Below are 17,740 nucleotides of genomic sequence, written 5' to 3' on the forward strand. Positions count from 1 at the left end.
ACAGACATGCGCAACATACTTTGAACTTTGAGGTTTGTTATTTTGAGTAGAAGGGAGAAGAATCGAATTTAGGAGAAGAATCGAATTGTAAATTCTGTGGTTGACAACACCTTTATATGTCATTTGAATAATGTTGGTTTTATCAAAACTGTAACTTTGAGTAATACTCAGAAGAAATATTTGCTATCTTTTAATGAAACGTTACAGACCTAGCTATTCCCTAAATTATAATATAAATCATTATTTATAAAATAGACAGAAGAAATTAGAATCTTATAATTTTCAATTAGCTTGCGTAATTTTTATTAAATACAAATCAAGGATGTAGACTCCAAAATTTTTATAAAAAAAGCAAAAAAAAAAAAAAAAAAAAAAAAAAGAAAAAGAAAAAGAAAAAAGAGAAGGATTTCCAGAATCCCACACCTATCAGAACGACGACGTGTGGTTTGATAGAGGAAAGAAAAAGAAAAAAAGAAAAAGACACCGCCCCGCCATTTTCCCTAATACCTTCTCCTTCTTCCTTCAAAACGAAGGGAGTAGCAGAGAGCTTCAGAGAGCTTGGAGCTTCATAGCAATGGGAACCTCTGTTCAGGTGACACCACTTTGTGGGGTGTACAATGAAAATCCTCTATCCTATTTGGTCTCCGTTGACGACTTCAACTTCCTTATCGACTGTGGTTGGAACGACCACTTCGATCCTGCTCTTCTTCAACCTTTATCCAGGTTTTCTTTCTCAACATTTCTTCCTAATTTTCTTTGTTTCAGCTGAATTCGTAACTTCCCATGTATCGAAGTTACTGAATGACATGTGAAAGGTTACTGATACTGGCTACGTAAGGAAATCAGTGATACCTAGCGGTTTTTGCCGATTTTGAAACGTGTTAGGTTGCTGAGGAAATCACTGAAATGCTTCATTGGAGCTTCTACTTACTTTTGAATTGGATAGTTTTTGTGGATTAGAAGGATAGGAATGAATAATAACTCATTGGTTAAAAGGGTTCTCAAGGAATGGGCTACATTTTGTTTAATTCTCGCTCTTAATACGTAATTGTGGTATTTCAGGGTGGCATCCACGATTGATGCAGTTTTGATATCACATCCTGATACACTTCACCTAGGGGCCCTTCCTTATGCCATGAAACAACTTGGACTTTCTGCTCCAGTTTTTTCCACTGAACCCGTGTACCGATTGGGTCTCCTTACAATGTATGATCAGTTCATCGCAAGGAAGGTAAAGGTTTTTTGTGTCATTTGGTTCTTAATGTATTAACTAACCAAATCAAAACAAGCCACTACTTAGTGGACTTTAAAAAAGTACTTACCCTCAACTTTCTTTAGTATTCAAGGACCAAGTTGTACGACCTATAGAATAGATCTTGCTATAGTAAGCTTGGAGTGCGGTAAAGTAAGGAGTGCTTTTTGCGCCTTGAGAGTGTGGCAGACTCCTACGATTATATGAGTGATGCGTGACCTTGCAAGTTTTTGTTAATTTAAGTATTATATTTATTCAGTAACTTATATAGGTAAGTCATCGCTTGCAAGTATATATATGGGCTTGGACCCTTGAATTTTTGCTATATGTAGTCTTAAAGTATTTTATTTTTTCTTTATTGCTTGTGGTTTGGTGAGGGTGGGAAATCATTAGCAGATCCAAATTATGTATTTTGTTAGAATATGGATACTAATCGATTGGCAGATTTATTTTGTTATTCAAGTCAGAATAATAATCTCTACATCACAAATTTACCATGGATTCCTGATTGGTATTTCATATACAATAGCTTTTCATTAAATTGGGTCTTCTTAACTGTCTTTGTGCTGTGTGTTTCCATATGGAAACGTCCCCTTCCCCTTTGCAGCAAGTGTCGGAGTTTGATCTTTTTACACTGGATGATATCGATTCTGCTTTCCAAGTTATAACCAGACTAACATACTCCCAGAATCATCATCTTTCAGGTGGTTATTCTTGTTCTTGATTATTGTTCGATCAAAGTTAATCGATCCCTCTTTCTCTTGTTTGCCTAATCATTGTGTAGTGTTGATACTGATGACCCCACCAGATGTATCTTGGAAAACCATTCAATTATTCTTCTGGAAAGCACAAACATGCCACATGACATGTTACAGCAATGACTGTCCCTTTTCGAGCTAAAAAGAAAAAAAGAAAACAAAAGAGAAAGAACCATAGGACATCTACATGGAAACTATAGGAGTTAAAAAATGTCATCTATAGGAAATTATAGAAGCCAATGACGTGCTTCCAAAGATGCTACATTTTATATACATATAAAGAAAAAGCTTATTAAAGGAATGGAAAGCCAGATTGAAATATTTATCTTTATTCAATAAGAAAATTTGGTATAGAACACGTCCATACCCTTGATATGCTCAAGTGTTTGATATTTGATCTCCTTTATCTCCCCCTCCTTTTGTGTACTTTTTTTTATACTTCAAAGCTTTTGCCTCTTATTCTCATAAATTCCTTTGCTCTCTTATTTTGTTGTATCCTCGTGCTTTAGCTTGTTTGTAGTGTTTTTCTTTTCTGCATAGAGCAGGAGGTTGTCATTGCTAGGTGAGCTAGCCTGACACGTTCCCCTTTGCTTTAAGGGCTATGTGATGTGGTTTTATGCCCAAACCACACGTCCCATCTCTTTGCTTGAAAAAGGCTGGCCTAGAATGAAGCCTATTAGACCTGACACCGAAATTTGGGCTCATGTTCCATTTTCTTCTATGCCTTCATTCGAGTTACAAGCTTAGGTGACCAAGCTCGGCGTTTGCATAGTGTTTAAAATTAGGGAAATTGTAGTGGGTGGCAATTTGAGTTTAGGAATTTGCTAGCTTGTCACACACTTTTTTCATTTTGTAGATATAGCAAAAAAAAGTCCAGCGCACTTGATACACCCGATATACACATGATGCACTGGTAGGTACACATATTGATATACATTGACAAAATACTAAAGGTTTTTAATTTAATGGAAATTAAGTAAATATGCCTAATAACATTTGGATAAATAAAGCAATGTGATATTTTTGTAAATAAGTTGATCTCTATTAACTTTAGGGTAAAAAGACATTAAACACTTTTTAAGGAGAGTTTGAGGTAAGGACTGAGTTATTTTAGTCTTAGGTTATTATAGTTGAATTATAATAGTTTGTGTTTAAGGTGTAGATTATTTTAGTTTGGGTTATAATAATATGTGTTTATGGTTTATATTTTTACAACAAATATATAGTTTTCTTCTCCTAATCCTTTAACAAAATTCAAAACTTTTTATCATAAATTCAAATATTTTGTATTTCAAGTGTGTATCAAATGTGTACCAAGTTTATATTAAGTACATATCATGTGTAGCAAGTGTATATTCAATGTGTATCACATGTATATCAAGTGTATCAAATGTTTATTAGAATCAGAGGTGTATCAAGTATATCAAGTGTTTATTAGAATCAAAGGTGTATCAAGTATATCTAGTGTATATCACAGGATTATCAATGTATCAAAGTGTATATCAATAGTGTATCAAGTGTATATTAGCAGTGTATAAGTGGTGTATCAAGTGTATCATGTGGATTTGACTTTTTCCTGTCATTTTTGCAAAATTAAATAAGTTTGTGCTATACGCTTAATTTTTTAAACTTATTTTGCCCAACATTCAAGAAGCCTTTAAAATTAGACAATATATATATAAATAAACGATTTGACAATTGAGTTTGAGTGTCCAATTAGTGTTGGAGTGTCAAGCATTCACTTATATTAACATGGCCCACTACTTGGATTGAATTGTTCATTTTCCGTAGTTCATGTAGCGATGTGGTACTTTGTGAATTTTATGGATGAAGAAACCATCTTTCATTGAGAATAAGTAAAAATATACATGAAGGCTATGTAAGATGTGATACTTTATAAATTGTAGGTAACTATTTTCCCCTCCCTTTTTCTCGTCTCTAATATTTTATCACAGGCAAAGGAGAGGGAATAGTTATTGCACCTCATGTGGCTGGGCATCTATTGGGGGGAACGCTATGGAAGATAACTAAGGATGGAGAAGATGTTATATATGCCGTTGACTTCAACCACCGCAAGGAAAGGTATAGTGAATGTTGTTACATGCACCACACTTCCGGAAAGATAACTGACACAAAAGTTTGATGCACAATACTTATTTAACTTACTTTTAGGCATCTGAATGGAACCATTCTAGAGTCATTCGTGCGACCTGCTGTATTGATAACTGATGCATATAATGCTCTAAATAATCAGCCTTACAGACGTCAGAAGGACAAAGAATTTGGAGGTACTTAGGATCCTGCCAGAGATTCCATTTCTTGCCTCATTCTCCCCCTCCATGCCTTACTTGTAGCAAAGAAAGTGTATTCTAATAATCCTTTCTTAAGGATGCTTAGTCATTTTTACCAAGAATTATTGATGAAAGCTACCATTTTGATTAATATAGATACTATTCAGAAGACCTTAAGAGCTAATGGAAATGTCTTACTTCCTGTTGATACTGCTGGGCGCGTGCTGGAGCTTATTCAAATTTTGGAATGGGTTAGTTGGGGAAAGATAAATATCCTCTCGTCTTTTCTTCTCTTTTTGGTTGCATTAGTTGCGCAGTTATATTCACTGTCTCATTGTTATTATTGCAGTACTGGGAAGAGGAAAGTTTAAATTATCCCATTTTCTTTTTAACTTACGTTGCATCCAGCACAATTGATTATATCAAGAGTTTCCTAGAGTGGATGAGTGATACAATAGCAAAGTCTTTTGAACACACACGGAACAACGCTTTTCTTCTCAAGTAAGTATTCTTTCAAGTGTTACATTTTTATCTTTTGATAGGAAACTAATACATTTAAGAAGAAAGGAGTTAGAAACAGGGGGCAGTTACCATTGAGGGTTGAAGTTATATATTTCACACTTGGTAACATGCTCTAGTTACCTTTGATTAAAAAAACTGAGATAATTTTAGTGTAGCAGAGTTCCGTGTGAAGTGATACAAATGGAACCCAGAACTCTTACGAGGCTGTTGTTTTAAATCTTGCAGACATGTTACCCTTCTAATCAACAAAAGTGAACTTGATAATGCTCCAGATGGTCCAAAGGTTGATTGCAACAAATTGTTAATTTGCCTAACGTTTACCTCCTTTTGCTTGAGGTTTAATTGAGTTATCCATGTGGGTTCTCTTATAGGTTGTTCTAGCATCAATGGCTAGTTTGGAAGCTGGTTACTCACATGACATTTTTGTTGACTGGGCAATGGATGCCAAAAACCTCGTCCTTTTTTCTGAAAGAGGCCAGGTATTCTTTAGTAACTTTTTTACATGATTAGCACTCCAGATCAACAGTGATTTTCCTGTTTTGGTTTTCTGTTTATCTTCACTCCTTGGAGCTCAGTAACTGCTCTCCAAAATTTCTTTATTACCCTTGCATAAATGCCGTTGTTTCCATTTTTTAAATGTCTTCCACAGGACTAGAGTTTCATCTTCATAGAAAATTAAGTAATCTTATTCAGAGTTTCTTTGTTATTTTCAAGGATATGCCTAATCTCCTTTTTCTTTAATCTTTTAGTAGATGGTTTTTCTAACAATAGTCAGTTACTTGGTGGTAGTCTACTTTAAGTATACTCTTAGTGCCTTGTGCATGTCTTGATATGACGGTGCTTGGAAGTCGAAACATAATTTTTTTTACCTCTGTTCTTTCTTTCTATCTTCACCTTCTCTATGTACTCGCTGAACTGCACGTTTCTTTTTAACTCTTATAACTTCTACACTTTATTGTGAATGCATAACCCCATCAGTTGGAAAATGTAGTTTGGCACTTTGGCCCGCATGCTTCAAGCTGATCCACCTCCCAAAGCTGTTAAGGTAACTGTGTCTAAGAGAGTCCCGTTGACTGGAGATGAGCTTATTGCTTATGAAGAAGAGCAAAACAGGAAAAAGGAAGAAGCTCTTAAGGCTAGTTTGCTTAAGGAGGAACAATCTAAAGCATCTCATGGAGCTGATAATGATACTGGCGATCCAATGATCATTGATGCTAGCAGTAATGCAGCACCAGATGGTATGAATATGATGATTGATAACTGCAGTTTTCTGGACACATGAAACTTTTTTCAGTAAGGAAATTATGGACATCCAATCTATCTAATGAATTGGAAAATATATTTTAAGTGAAAGTGGGATTTTGTTAATTTGGTTACAGAAATATTTAGCAAAATGTTTTCTCAAACTCTATCATGGACACGTTAGCCATGTTATTACTTTGCCACTCTGATGTGTCAGGTTTCTACTTCGATCTTAGTTCTTTTTTTGGTTAGTTTTAAATACCAATGGACAAAATTGAATCTTAGAAATACTATAGTTATCCCTGAGGCCCAACTATTATGTAGGGTCTATTGGACAACGCCTGGTTTTTTAGTTGAAGGTCTCATTAACTTTTCTTCATCCTCCGAACATGCATGCAGCATGTCTTTCAGTGACACTGGAAAAGAGTATCCTAATCTTCACTGGAATTGTCAAATGATCTGTGATTTATTATTTGCTTTTAATCAATTTCCATTTTTTTTTTCACTTTATTGTAAAATTGATAGACCACAGGTAATCCATCAGTATAGCAGAAGAAAGAAGAATAGTTAGTTGAGTAAGTAGTTACAAAATTTGTTAAGAAAGACGGTTGAAGTGTAACTAATAGTAGTGGAGGCCATTGGGTAGAACAGAAAGTTATAAATAGGACATTAGAAGAGGGAATTAGCAGGCAGAATTTGAGTGAGTCATTCTGTTCAACCTTGAGAGATATGTTACAGATTTGAGGGAGAGAGTTTCACGAATTGAAGGCATTCTTCAATTCAGTTTCTATATTGTAACAAGTTCTATTGAAATGCAATAAAATTCATCATTCTTACTATCATATACCTGTGTTGGAATTGAGTTCCATCCAATATCTCTCTGGATTTCATCATATTTGGCTAATGGGTGTCTAGTGGTTTAAACTGTGGCAATTCCCAATACATGCCTATGGAAGTTATTTATTTATTATTGGATTTTTTAAACATTTGTTTTAATATTTTTTAGTGGAATTGATTGGCCGTCTGGTTGTATCTTGCAGTCGGGAGTTCACATGGAGGTGCATACAGAGACATATTAATTGATGGTTTTGTTCCTCCTTCAACCAGCGTTGCTCCAATGTTTCCCTTCTATGAAAACACCTCTGCATGGGATGATTTTGGTGAAGTAATCAATCCTGACGATTATGTAATTAAGGATGAAGACATGGACCAAGCAGCAATGCATGTAAGATGATTTGACTGAAATGAAATGTGAAATTGTTGATAGGCTGTGGGTTCATATAGTAAGTCTAGTTTAGGAAACTGATTTGTTTTGTTTTTAAAGTAGAAAAGTACAGACTAATTTGTTAATTAACATTTGGGAATGCAATATCCTTTTTGGGTTGGGTTATGAGAATGAGATTCTTTTTCTTTTCTTTTCTTTTCTTCTCTCTTATGGTTGGTTGAGAAGCCTCCTCCTCCTCGGGGGGGGGGGTGGTTGGTGTCTGTTATTGTTTGTATTGAAGAGAAGCCAACATTGGGAGTAACGAAAAATACCAGCAAAAGAACTGCTATCAAATTACTGGAAACAACCAAGTAAAAGTAAAATTGCGTCCATGTAGCCAATTCATATAGTTGGTAGAATTCACTGTCAAATGAACTTGAATTATATGCCCTTTGTCATTTGGATGAATTGCTTCTTTACAAGAATCATGCTTACAGGCTGGTGGGGACGTTGATGGAAAACTAGATGAAACTGCTGCTAACTTGATTCTAGATATGAAGCCTTCGAAAGTTGTATCTAATGAATTGACAGTAAGTTGATCTCCTGTTAAATATCTGTTGTGGTTTATATTGGTCGGCTGAAGTCATACAAATGTGTATTTAATGTTACTGTCACCACTATATATAGATATATTCGGATCAATCCCTTTTTTCTTCAAATGCTTAATTTTGCTTTCCGTCGATCATCTTTCCTTTGACCAATGTGATGATACAATCAAGTTGTTTATCTATTGACTGAAGCAATAAATGTTTCTGCAATTTCCCTTTTCAGGTCCAAGTTAAATGCTCATTGCATTACATGGATTTTGAAGGTCGTTCAGATGGGAGATCAATTAAATCAATACTCTCCCACGTTGCTCCATTGAAGCTTGTATGGTGTTTTCTTACAACTGCACTTGCGTTGGGCATGAATAAGCATGTGGCTTTATAACTATTGATTGTAGGAAGAAAGTTTTGTTCAGCTAAACTAAGTTGGTGTGTTCTGAAAATTTTTCTGAGTTGATCGGATTTTAAATTCCCTTATCCCATGTACTTGCCATAGTTTTTTGTTGTTTCACTATACATGTTCCTGTTACAACAAAAAATACTTTAATCAACAATTCAACTGGTTGATTTTGCTTAGTTATTTACATTGTTATTTGAAGGTTTTGGTGCATGGAACCGCAGAGGCAACCGAGCATCTTAAACAACATTGCCTTAAAAATGTCTGCCCCCATGTCTATGCCCCCCAAGTTGAAGAAACGATCGATGTTACTTCTGATTTGTGTGCATATAAGGTACAGTCAAGACTCTTCATTTCCTTTTCAGGTTATCATTTCATATACTGAGACTAAAAGATCTCTAATTCTTGAATTTCAGGTACAACTTTCAGAGAAGCTGATGAGTAATGTGCTGTTTAAGAAGGTAAAGTTTTTTGGCATCCATGCAAATTTCCTTCCAAAATTAGCTTGTATTTTGCATTAGTGTAAGCAGTCTTTCCAATGATATCTGACGTAATTTCAAATACAGCTTGGGGATTATGAAATCGCTTGGCTCGATGCTGAAGTAGGGAAGACTGAGAATGGAACGTTGTCTTTACTTCCTCTCTCAAAGGCTCCTGCGCCTCATAAATCTGTTCTTGTTGGTGATTTAAAAATGGCCGACTTCAAACAATTTCTTGCCAGCAAGGGAATACAGGTACCTTTGCTTATGGACCCCCTAGGAGAAAAAACAAATATCTCCTTTTTGATATGTATATACACTAAAATCTGCAATTTAATAAGAAAAGTGAACAATATTGCCATTCTATATGCATTGCAGGTTGAATTTGCTGGGGGTGCTTTGAGATGTGGCGAGTATGTCACCCTACGCAAGGTTACAGATGCAAGTCAAAAGGTTAGAACTTCTTAGAAAAATGAAGGAAAATAAATAAATAAATTTGAATGTGACTCTTTTCAATGCTTATTGAATTTGAACCATGTTTCAGCTTCATGCCACAAACGAAATGCATATTTGCTTTGCTTCTAAGCATAAACATTAAACCCAGTACATTCAATTTATGCAGGGTGGTGGTTCTGGTACACAGCAAGTTGTCATTGAAGGGCCGTTATGTGAGGATTATTATAAAATTCGGGAACTTTTGTATTCACAATTTTATTTGCTATAATTGAGAAACCTCGTTGAACATGGAAGATATCTCCCCACCAATTTGAATTGCCTAGTTGGAAATGTATTGATTTTTTTCTCTTTCTCAAATGTGTTTTTGAGGTATGTTTCATGTCTGAAATTAGACATAATATTTCCCCTCTTTTTTTTTTTTCTTTTCTGGGTACTATAATTTCGTTGGTCTAAACAGTTGCTCGCAAAACAAGCTGCATGTTCAGGGAAAATGTAAGTGAATCACAATAAGGATTTGTTTCGAATTACTTTACCAGTGCTAAAAAAAGAAAAAGAAACTAATATATATTCCTTCTCGTCCTTGGAATTGAAATATTGTTGCTCATGAAGCTTGTCAAGTTTGAGGAATCAAAATCTTTAAATTTGGCAGGAAGATCTATCTTCATTAGTAGATGATTTTGTGACTTGTTAGTTGATAACTCTAAATAGTATTTTTCAAATTTTCTAGTGGGGTCGGTTTGTTAAGTGGGAGAGGAACGGGAAGATTTCACCTTTTTTTTAACTCTAAATTGTTGTTAACCTAAAAATAGTTCATTTTGTTAATACTCAACCCTTTGGACCATTGATTTATTTGAAAATTTCTTTTTTGAAAGAGACAACTTTGTTGCTTCGTTGTGGGTTTTTCTCTAAAGCATCATAGGTTAAGAGTTAAAGGTTAAATTTTGTTTTGTTTCTTTCAATTCTGAATATTGAAGACATAATAACTTACTTTAAAATTAATATTAAATTCTAGATGTCACCAAATAACGATGAGATTGTAAAAATTGATGGGTTAAAAAGAGAAATTGCCTGAGTGAGAGATGATATTGCCAATCAAATTTGGTAACATTTGAAGGATAAATATAATTTTATGTTTATGTTATTATTTTTATTCGTGCATTGATACTTCTTCGTATTAAATGAATAAACTTTTGATAATTTTATTTGTTATATTTGATGGATAGACCTATATTTTTGTTTAATGTTTAATTGAAGTAGATGTGAAAAATAAAAAATAAATCTAGAAGAAAATCAATAAACAAGAAACAGTTATCAAACACTTTTTTTTTGTTTCTGTTTCTTTTTTTTCGAGAAACAAGAAATAGAAACAGTTATCAAACGCATTACTGTTTCTTGTTCTAAAAAAAGAAGAAACAGGAAACAGGGAACAAGAAACAGAGAATAGGAACATTACCAAACGGGCCCAAAATTGTCCAAAATTACTTATTTGACATAAAGGTTTTTCCACGTAAACATGTCTTTCAGTTTCAATTTTTTCTTTTATTTTTAAGGCTTCTTTTCAGTTTTTTCTTTTATTTTTAAGGTTTCTTTTCAGAGGAAAGATCAATATACTAAACCAAAGAGTCAAACTCAACTTATCTTTGTCTCAACAAGGATGGAAACCTAAGAGGAAAAATAAAAAAAACAAACTATGTATTCGAAGTGGAGTTAACAATAGCATGGTTTGGCAAATTATGAACCACCCTATTATAGTTTCTAGGAGCAAAACAAAAACTTACAAAAACAAGCTTTGCAACAAGATTTAAGCACTTTGCATGCAAACACCAAAAGGAGAAAAAGCAAAATACATGGAATAGAATTTGTGAACCACTTCTTCAAGGTCTTTAATTCTCCTCAAGTCTGCCAAAAGCGTCATACCTTATTCCCTTCATTGAGAAGAGACGCATGGTGAAGAAGAAGTGAAAGAGCAGCAATCAACTGTCCATTCTGCACGACTGTATCGAGTCCAAAAACGTCCCTTGTTTTTTAGGGGTCAATGACATATGATTGTTGGTATTTGAACCATAGTTTTATTTTTTCTAGAAAAAAAAGGAAAGTATCCTCGTTATACTCAAATTTAAAATAGAAAAAAAATCAAGCTATTCTTCAATTTACATCACTAAGTATGAAGTCAATCAAAAAATTAAAACAAAATTGAAAATACCCATACTTAATTAATTTAAAGAGAGCCCATTCCAATTAATTACTTAAGGAATAAGAATGTCTCTGTTCATATTATGAAACTTTGAATGAAACATACTCACTATGTGGACGATGAAGCAATGAAAATTAAAAATTGAGTATAAATTATGAAATAGAGTAACAGAGGAATGGGATGGCGCTTTCGTAAATAAGGAAAAGTTATTTGCTGTCATGGTAATTTCAACAATTGGCGTGACTGACGTGGCATAAGAATAAAATTTCCCTCCCTTTACCAATATCATCTCTCAAATTGAAATTTTGTAAACCCAACGAAGTACCCGCCGGAGACAAATATGAAGGGCACAGGCCGCCGCCGTCCAAAGGCGTCTTTCAATCCTCCGCCACCCCCTACTCCCCAATTCCGCCGCGATTCCGATGTCAGCTTTGCCAGTAGCCGCCCTTCTTCCATCGGAATGTCTCGTCCCCCCTCCGCCTCCATCGACATGTACAAAGAACGAGCCGTTCAAATTTCCACTGTCAACACCATCAATTCCTCTCTCAAGGAGCTCTTTTCTCACTCCTTTAACGTAACATTCAAACCCTTCTCTCCCCCTTCCCTCAAAGATCTCACTGAAACTATTAATCTGCTTCTTCAATGTCTCGATTATCCTCCCACTAAGCTTGAGGATGATCTCCCCATCCTTCTCAAATCCCTTGGGTATCCCTTCAAAATTAACAAGAATATCCTCAAGACCCCTCCTGCTCCTCACCAGTGGTACCAAATTCTTGCACTACTTCACTGGCTTGTTCAGGTTGCTCTTTATAACTATAACCTAGCAAATGATTCGAATCCCGTTTTTATGGGTCACGATGTGAATATATATGTGCTGAATAGCTATTTGCATTATATGCGCGGGGATGACGATTCGGTGGAGGCTTTAGATCAGGAGTTTATGGAGAGGTTGAAGAAAACGAGGGATGATTCATGTGAAAGCTTGAAGGAACTGGAGGAGGAAGTTAAGGTGCTCGAAGCCAAGGTCGAGGCCTTGCGGTCAGATCCCTCGCAGAGGGAGGTTCTTGAGAAGCAGCAGAGTTTGCTTGAAGAGGATGTGAAGAAGTTCCATACCATGATCGCGGGCTACAGTGAGAAGATGCAGGAAATGAAGAAACTCTTGGAGGAAAAGGAAAAGGAGTTGGAAGTTAAAATGGAGGAGAGAAATAAGATTTGTGAAGAGAATGAAGAGCTGAAGAAGAGGGTGGAGTCTCAATTGTTTAATCCTAGAGATGTGGAAAGGATGAGAAGAGAATTGCAGGCTGTTGAGAGGGACATCGGTGATGCCGAAGTCTCGAGGAACTCGTGGGAGGAGAAGTCATGGGATCTTGATGCAACTCTAGGAAATAAATTTAAGGAGCTTGAGGCCATTGCAATGGAATGTAACCAGGCGATGAGAAGGTTGCTCCTCTTTCACTTTTCTTATTGTTAGTATCATTTAGTTCTTGTTTTCAAATATCTCAAACTTAATACTTCCATCCTGTAGAACCAAGTTTAAGTTTATTTCCACTACTTCTAGTTCGTTCTTTTGAAATCATTCTTGACAAGAATCTTATCAATTGAGAAGAAGTTTTAAATGTATTGATTTATTTGGGATATCTGCTATCAAGTTCCAACTTTCTGTTTTCAGCCGACTACGTTATGAGAACATTTTAAAAATCTAATGTTCATAGCTATGGTATATCACCTCCATAGTCTTCCACATATTCAGGGGAAAGTATGTCGTCCAGCATTGTAAAGATACTAGAAATATTGGTCATCCCAAATCATACTTATCATTTATGTTGATAAATTGAAATTTTAAAACAAACTATTGGTAAAATTGAACTACCGTGAAGTTTGTTGAATCTTTCTACATTCACGATTCAAATGTTTTCATCAAGTTAATTAAGGTATTGTATCCAACATTTACTTAATCTGATCTTTTTTTTCGAATTATAGGTATTGCTTTTCAAGAATGTAGTTTATTTTATAGTTTCTTGATTTGATTGTTAGTAATGCATTTCTTCTCCTCTTATTTTATTTTTGTGAATTTCACATCATATGGTACTTATCCATCTCAAATGATACCTATGAGTATAAAGGGTTAATCAATAACAAAATTCAATAGCCCCTTATACTAACGGGAACCTTTTTCTTACCGACTCAGCATAATTACTTTGTTAATACAACTTCTATTTGTTGTTATTAGATTAAAGCTCGATAGTTGTCATCAGTATGTTCTGAATGCAAAGGGGTCGACACCAGCTGATGTGATGGGGATTGACTATAAGTCAACCGTTAAGCCTGCACTTGATTCCTTTGCGGAGGACATAAGGAGAAGTTCTATGATGAAGTTGGAAGAGTTGATTTCTCTCAGGCAGCAATCAAGTGAAAATACTGCTAAAATTGACTCTAAACGCAATCAGATCGCTTCTCTTCAATCCCATATTAATGAAGTAAGGACATGACAAAATAAATGAGGGGTTTGCTTGGCTGGTAGGAATTAACTCGTACAAGATGTTTTGCTGATCGTTTAAATGGTTTCTTTCTTCCAGCATGAAACAAAACTAATCTCCTTAAAAGATGAAATGCGAGATTATATTTTAAGATGCTCCACGGAATCTAAGAAGATGGTGGAGGATTTTCAACAAGAAGCTCATAACTTAGATCTTGTGGAAGGAGAAGCAGAAGAGAGTTTGAAGGTATTAATGCTTTACCACAATTATTCCCTTTATTTATTATTATTATTATTATTATCATTATTGGGTTGGGTGGGAGGAGTTGACCGATTTTTTCCCTTTCTTTTGGTAACCCTGATGATCAGTTGACTTTGTAGGGGGCTATTATATCTGTGGGTAAATAACACTGTTAGCCCTTGAATTTCAACTAAGTTTCTATTCGATCCCTTACTGATATTTTTAGTCCTATGCCTTTAAGAAATAGTACTAAACTTAGTTGACTATTTGAATGATAATTTAGCGGGTAATATAATTTTTCAAATGAGTTGGAAATTTTTTAGCTTATGTGGCATTTTTCTTTCTTTTCCTACCCTTCTTCCTCATTTGCTCCTTCTCCTTTTATCTGAGTGCAAAAATTCATTCACCTTCCTTCATTAAAAAATACACTTTTGTCTTTGCCCATACCTCTCACTCTTTCTTCTCCCAAAGCTTTCAACAACACTTCATATAAGAAAATAAGTTATATAGGACTCCAAACATTGCACGCCTAAGATTTGTGCGAGTGAGGAAAGGGTGCATGCACATGAGTGTGAAGAATCCCCAACAAGACGAACAGAGACAGTACTCTGATATTCTTTATTGATAATAAAGATCAAAATATACACAACCTGATATCAAGAAGTCCGGAAAACAGTAATAACAATAATGTCCAGCACCTTTGAGAAGACTGGAAACTTCTCCTATGAAGGCTAAGACAATATAAAACCTAAAAACAGCAATCCCTAAAAATTCTCTATAATTACCCCTTACCCACAGTGGGCCCTCTGATGTTTTCTTTCTCTCTCAGCTCCCTGAATTACCATCATCACTGTCAAATCCCTTTTCTGCCCCTTCTTTTATATGTATGCAATATTTGGGGTCTAACGGATACATTCACCTTTGATTGGCTCCATGATCTCGTACTTATCCTTCCAGATAAGATGTTATCCCCTTTGAAATCAATCCAATGCTAGCAGTTGCATACTTACTAGAAGAGGAGAAAAGAAGGAAAAACAAGGGTAGGGAAAGAAAAGAGAATCACGTTTACAAATCTAGTCAGCAAGTTAACTGTCAAATCATCCTTTAGTTAGTTAACTAACAATCCAAGCATCTTCTAGAACAATTTCTTGGAGGAATGGGACTAGAATGTAAGTTGTTGAACTTAGGGGACCAAACAAAATTCTAATTCGCATATTTAGGGGCAATGAGAATAAAGCTTGATGGATACTTCAATCCCCTTATAAGTTAGATAACCATTTGGTTTTTGGTCCTCGAGAACTAAATTTATAAACACAATTCTACCAATTCGATTTTTTATTTTGTTGTCTACTTTTAGGAGTGTTTTCAAAAATTGAAGTCAAGTTTTGAAAACTGAAAAAGTAGTTTCTAAAAGTTATTTTTGTTTTTGGCATTTGGCCAAGATGTTTATCTTGAAAGCATGAAAACTATGATTAAGAAATTGTAAAAAACCAAGTACAATTTATTAAAAACTAAAAACCAAATGCATGTTTGGAGTTTAAATTTCTTTCTATATTTTGGAAGAAATCTAGATGGACTGGTAATCAATCTTTCATTGACACAACCAAGTCAGTCTTCTCGAAGATTTCTGTAAGCATTGCACCATATCATCGTATCTTGTATTACACCTAGTTACCTCATTTTCGCTTAGTTAATTTATAGTTGATGCTAGAATCTCCTCCTCTCTTATTGTGATCTGTTGTTGGTTTTGTGAAGAATGCCAAACTGGCGAATCAGGAAGCAACAAAGCAAGAAGAAGAAGAAATTCATATGTGTGCTCGTGAACTACTTTCATGTCTCGACTCTGTCTCACAATATAAAGCAGTTGTTAGCTGCAAAATTTCAGATATGGAAAGCTGCCTCTCAAAGGCTGCTGCCGGTATCTCTGAGGCTTTCAAGAATTCTATGCCGGTAGAATAAGGTACGCTTTAGCTTTCGTTAAAAGTTTGTTTTCCATAAATCACTTTATTAATTTCAAAGAATGAATTCTAACGGAAGTTTGAATTCTATATGGGGAACAAGATTGGTCCTTGGTGATATTCCATATTCTATTTTAGGCTTCGACATCAAAGATCTTTTGTAATTACTCTTCTAACAATAACTTTCTTAGTTGGCCTCCTTTTTTGTATGCCTTGTATTTCTTCCTTCTTTCTCAATGAAGCGCTTGTTTATATAAAAAAAGAATATATTGGATTTGAGATTTGCTTTTTTTCTTTGCTAAAGTTTAGAAGCACCGTTGGTTTTAATACCTCTAAAAAAGACAATCAAGTTTCTGGTGTAATATTTATTTTTTTGCTTTTCTGTTCCAATTACCTTCGATTTGAAATTTTTTATCCGTTTATGATTGTAGTATAAGGTTTTTTTTTACTCAAGGCTTGAATTTCTGATTACTGAGATAATTGCAATCGAAATGCCTTTTTGGAACGTCAAAGTTTTCTTCCATTTGTTAACTGTTCGTGTTGGACTCTGAATTTTCCTTTATGTGACATTATTATAACTACAGCAATGGGGTCTATTCCACATAATTTGTGTTCACCCCGCATAGAATTTCTGAAGAGCGTCCAATTTAGAACTTCTTCAGACTTTTGTTGGTATAGATATATAGGAATTGGATCAATTAATTATTTTGAAGTTTCATTATACCATATTTACATAAGTTTAGAGGCCTCTCATTGTCAAATGAGTCATAACTGTGTTGGGTTGTAGCCTAACCTAAGAACTTCACATAGGAAGAAACATCACATAGCCTAATCTTTGACTGAGAGAGAGATCAATAAGATTTTAGAAAAGAAGAAACAAATGTAAAAGATATTCCTCAGAGCTACAAAGTGCTTAACAGAAACTTACACATCTAAAGTTAGTCAAAGAAATCCATGATTTTTCTACTTGGATTTGGAACAGGACAACTATGCGATCCATAAAGTTAAGGTCTTCATTGTTTTTGCTATGAACATGAAGAGATCAATGTCTGCACGTTCTTTCCTTTTTGCCTCTTGATTTGGGTATAAAGAAAATCTGGTTATGGTTATCTTTCTATTTGATATGATGACAAGGTCTCAGCTAGAAGTTTTTTATGACAATAGAAGGTGTGCTTTTATTGTACTCTACGCTTCAAACTTTAAAATCTTTCTATGAGATATTGTGTTGGTTATTAGCAGGTTGTTATAGTTCGAGGAATATATCAATGATGTGTTGGAGTAGTAGCTAATTTAGTTGGATATAGTAAACACTATAACAAAGAGGGATAAAGATGACGAGAGAAAAATGGTAAATATGAACTGGTAATTTTGCTTGATACATCAACTATTATAATTGGAATTCCGAACATGGAGTAGGTTGTAATAGCTAACTTTACTCACTTGAAGCTAGAGTCTTAAGAAAAGAATATTTAATTTGATTTCAGATTTAACATGTGAGGAAAAAGTTCAATTCCTTTAAAATTTAAAAACCAAATTAAAGAAAATGTAGGTGAGATGAGGAGCGAACTTATGGAGATTGGATACATGAAGAGGGTTTTAATGCACCTTTCCCAAGTGAAAAAAAAAAAAAGGCTATATGAGATTTTGTGATTTTATAATATAGGA

The 17,740-nt window shown here is 34.7% G+C and overlaps 2 protein-coding genes across 2 annotated transcripts; both read left to right on the forward strand.

The window, feature by feature from the left end:
- Positions 1–380: 380 nt before the first annotated feature.
- On the forward strand, positions 381–9,563 carry LOC103484088 (cleavage and polyadenylation specificity factor subunit 2). The gene is made up of 18 exons (XM_008441025.3): positions 381–723; positions 1,063–1,231; positions 1,860–1,956; positions 3,966–4,092; positions 4,183–4,298; positions 4,458–4,552; positions 4,651–4,802; positions 5,049–5,106; positions 5,195–5,302; positions 5,815–6,061; positions 7,106–7,290; positions 7,767–7,859; positions 8,101–8,199; positions 8,474–8,605; positions 8,688–8,732; positions 8,838–9,005; positions 9,129–9,203; positions 9,373–9,563. The coding sequence occupies exons 1-18, from the start codon at positions 575–577 to the stop codon at positions 9,472–9,474; spliced, it is 2,217 nt and encodes a 738-aa protein (XP_008439247.1). The 5' UTR covers positions 381–574; the 3' UTR covers positions 9,475–9,563.
- A 2,139-nt stretch (positions 9,564–11,702) lies between these two features.
- LOC103484089 (kinetochore protein NDC80 homolog) lies at positions 11,703–16,374 on the forward strand. Its single transcript, XM_008441027.3, has 5 exons — positions 11,703–12,840; positions 13,631–13,877; positions 13,977–14,123; positions 15,873–16,077; positions 16,179–16,374. Exons 1-4 carry the CDS (start codon positions 11,741–11,743, stop codon positions 16,074–16,076), a joined length of 1,698 nt encoding a protein of 565 aa, XP_008439249.1. The 5' UTR covers positions 11,703–11,740; the 3' UTR covers position 16,077; positions 16,179–16,374.
- The last annotated feature ends 1,366 nt before the right edge of the window (positions 16,375–17,740 follow it).

Source organism: Cucumis melo, chromosome 6 (genome assembly GCF_025177605.1).
Source record: "Cucumis melo cultivar AY chromosome 6, USDA_Cmelo_AY_1.0, whole genome shotgun sequence".
Lineage (NCBI taxonomy): Eukaryota > Viridiplantae > Streptophyta > Magnoliopsida > Cucurbitales > Cucurbitaceae > Cucumis > Cucumis melo.